At 57.5% G+C, this 3,032-nt stretch overlaps 1 protein-coding gene across 1 annotated transcript; it reads left to right on the top strand.

The window, feature by feature from the left end:
- Positions 1-775: 775 nt before the first annotated feature.
- Positions 776-2,237, top strand: HSPB1 (heat shock protein family B (small) member 1). Its single transcript, XM_084881386.1, has 3 exons — positions 776-1,320; positions 1,769-1,832; positions 1,921-2,237. The coding sequence occupies exons 1-3, from the start codon at positions 951-953 to the stop codon at positions 2,108-2,110; spliced, it is 624 nt and encodes a 207-aa protein (XP_084737512.1). The 5' UTR covers positions 776-950; the 3' UTR covers positions 2,111-2,237.
- The last annotated feature ends 795 nt before the right edge of the window (positions 2,238-3,032 follow it).

Here is a 3,032-nt window from a genome sequence, read left to right as displayed (position 1 = left end):
ATGAATGTGGCATTGTGGAAAGAACCTGGCATTGTGTGTAACTCCTCTGAGGGTTGCTCACCACTTAGATATAATGTGGAGATTGACGATAACCTTCCTCCTGACCCCCCACCCTAAGCACTGGACCTGGGGTTTCTCATCTGGGCCAGCCCCACTCCTGGGGACAGGGAGGAAAATGGTCAGACCCATACATGCCTCTGCCTCTGCAACAGGGATAGGTACACACTCTCCTCCCTCCTCCCTCTCTTCAATTCCAGGTAGATAATAACAGTAATTAGCAAGTATCCTGTACCAGGCCCTGGGCTAAAAGTCTTGTTCGAATGAAGTCATTGAATCCTCACATCAATCCAATGATGTAAGCATTATCATCACCATGATCATCTCCATTTTCCAGACGGGGAAACTGAGGCCCGAGGAGTCTCACTTGCACAAGTCTTCCATTAATGGCAGAACCAGGATTTGAACTCAGGCAGTCTGGTTCCATTGCCCACACTCTTAAAAACCACATCACTCTGCTTCTTAAAACATTATATCCCAGATAACTGTGGTTCAGATTTTGGCTCTGCCGCTTCCTAGTTGTGTGGCCTGGGACAAATAGCTCAACTTCTCTCATCTTGGTCCACAGGCAGTGGCCCCGTGCCTTAGCGCCCAGGCCTGTGAGTGTCGGGCAGTGGGCACTGCATCAGCATCAGCAGTCCAGTCACTTGTTTTTTTTTAACTTGAGAAGGTTCCAGATGTGGGCAGAACCTTCCTCGCCCCGCCCCTGCCCCGGTATGCAGCGGGAGGGGCTGCCCGCACTAGTCATGGCCATTAATAGAGACCTGAAGCACCTCCTGCTAAAAATACCCGGCTGAAGCCCTTTAAAAGCGCTGCTGGCTCCAGCCCGGGACAGTTCTCCGGGCTTCAGCGAGACGCGCAGAAAGAACCCAAGAACCCAGAACCGAGCCAGCATGACCGAGCGCCGCGTACCCTTCTCGCTCCTGCGGAGCCCTAGCTGGGACCCTTTCCGTGACTGGTACCCGGTCCACCACCGCCTCTTCGAGCAGGCCTTCGGCATGCCGCGGCTGCCCGAGGAGTGGTCGCAGTGTTTCAGCCACAGCGGCTGGCCGGGCTACGTGCGCCCGCTCCCCGCGGCCGCGGTCGAGGGCGTCCCGGCGGTGGCCGCGCCCGCCTACAGCCGCGCTCTCAGCCGACAGCTCAGCAGCGGCATCTCCGAGATCCAGCACACGCCCGACCGCTGGCGCGTGTCCCTGGACGTCAACCACTTCGCCCCCGAGGAGCTGACGATCAAGACCAAGGAAGGCGTGGTGGAGATCAGTGGTGAGAACCCCACCCCCAACCCCGGCCCTGCGAGGATTAAGCTGCGGGGCGCGGAGCCTGGAGAGTGAAAAATTAGCCTCCTATTAGCCGCCTGTGCCCTCTTCTCCGGAATGGGGGGTGAGGATAGCTCCTAAAGGAACTTTTGGCCCTAAAAAAACCCCAACACTCTCTTAAAGGAAGAGATGTCCCCCCCGGCCCCACCCCCAAGTGTCCAGGTCCTCCAGAGCTGTCCCTGCCTCTTTCCCGGTCCGTGGAGGGGGCGTGTGCGCCGGCTAATGGAACTTTGCAGGTCTATGGGGGCCTGGGATAGTCTGGGGGCCCCCAAAACTCTCCACCAGTTTGGGTCGGCCCTGAGTCCCGGCCACTAGGTGGGGCGTGTTTGGATGTAGGCTAGCTGAGAGGCGGTCCCTCCCTCACCCTCTGACCTCCTTCCCTTCCCTTCCCCCAGGCAAGCACGAAGAGAGACAGGATGAACATGGCTACATTTCCCGGTGCTTCACTCGAAAATACACGTGAGTTTGGGCACCGGGTGGTGGGGGGGCGGGAGGATACGGTGACTCGCCCGTGTGTGACTCTTGGCCTCCTTTTCTGCACGTCCAGGCTTCCCCCTGGTGTGGACCCCACCCTGGTGTCTTCTTCCCTGTCCCCCGAGGGCACACTCACCGTGGAGGCCCCGATGCCCAAGCCAGCCAACCAGTCATCGGAGATCACCATCCCTGTCACCTACGAGGCTCGTGCCCAGCTTGGGGGCCCAGAAGCTGGGAAGTCCGAGCAATCTGGAGCCAAATAAAGACCTTTGCCCGCACCCCCTTCAAACCCTGCATTAGCAATCACTGACCATCCCCACCTGTCAGTCTGTATGCTCTTTTGATACGTTTATGTTCTGTTTTTCTCAAATAAAGTTCAAAGCAACTGCCTGCCACTGCCTCAGACCCCGGTGTGTGTGTAGGCCTAGGAGTTGGTGCTGCTTGCTGGCTCACACATTCCTCATAAGTGCCGAGGGCCTGCAGTGTACCAAGCCCCATGCTGGGCCCTGTGGGTACAATGGTGTCCGTCACAGGGCACAGCCCTGCTCTTCAGCCCTGTGCCCATTAAAAGAGAGGTTATGATTGTAACCAGCAATTAAATCTCTAAAAGCCAGGTGTGGGAGCCAGGGCTGGGAGGCTCCTGGCCTAGGCTTGGGTACTCAGGGACACCTAGCTGGGGTTAGGTAGATGGGGGCAGCAGTTCCCCTGGGGAGGGGAACTTCCTGGGAGCTCAGAGTCGATACTGACTTTATCATGATTTTATTATTCTCCTGGAGAGGGATAGGACCATTTAGATGGTGTGGGAGATGTGGTGGCTCAGGTGACTTTCTGAGGGGAGGTGGGACGATTCAGAATACCCATTTCCCATCCCCCAGGCCCATGCAGGGATGGGGCCTGGGCCCTCAGGCCTGACGTTGTCCTCTAGAGATTGAGGCCTAGATTTTGATGGGAGAGAGGCAAAGACCCTGCCAGAAAGGTTAGTTAGTAGCTCCAGGAGGGGCTACCTTGACTGGGCCAGGCAGGAACAGTCACACCTACCTTGGCCCTCTCCTCTGTCTGCCCTTGCCCAGCCCACTACCCTCTTACCTGGCCCAAGGAGGGTTCTGAGGGACCTGGGAGAGGGGAAAAGCAGGCTGGGGCTTTGGAGCCCCATCTCAAGTCCTCAAGAGCTTGAGAGACCCCACA

The sequence above is a fragment of the Pipistrellus hanaki genome (assembly GCF_964339955.1).
Source record: "Pipistrellus hanaki genome assembly, chromosome: 4".
Classification (NCBI taxonomy): domain Eukaryota; kingdom Metazoa; phylum Chordata; class Mammalia; order Chiroptera; family Vespertilionidae; genus Pipistrellus; species Pipistrellus hanaki.
The sequence above is the reverse complement of the archived record's forward strand: the minus strand, read 5'-3'. Positions and strand labels throughout refer to the sequence as shown.

Coding starts and splice junctions, on each gene's coding strand:
- HSPB1 (XM_084881386.1), top strand. CDS start 951: ATGACCGAGCGCCGCGTACCCTTCTCGCTCCTGCGGAGCCCTAGCTGG. Junction 1,321..1,768: donor AGGCGTGGTGGAGATCAGTG/GTGAGAACCCCA, acceptor CCCTTCCCCCAG/GCAAGCACGAAGAGAGACAG. Junction 1,833..1,920: donor TGCTTCACTCGAAAATACAC/GTGAGTTTGGGC, acceptor CTGCACGTCCAG/GCTTCCCCCTGGTGTGGACC.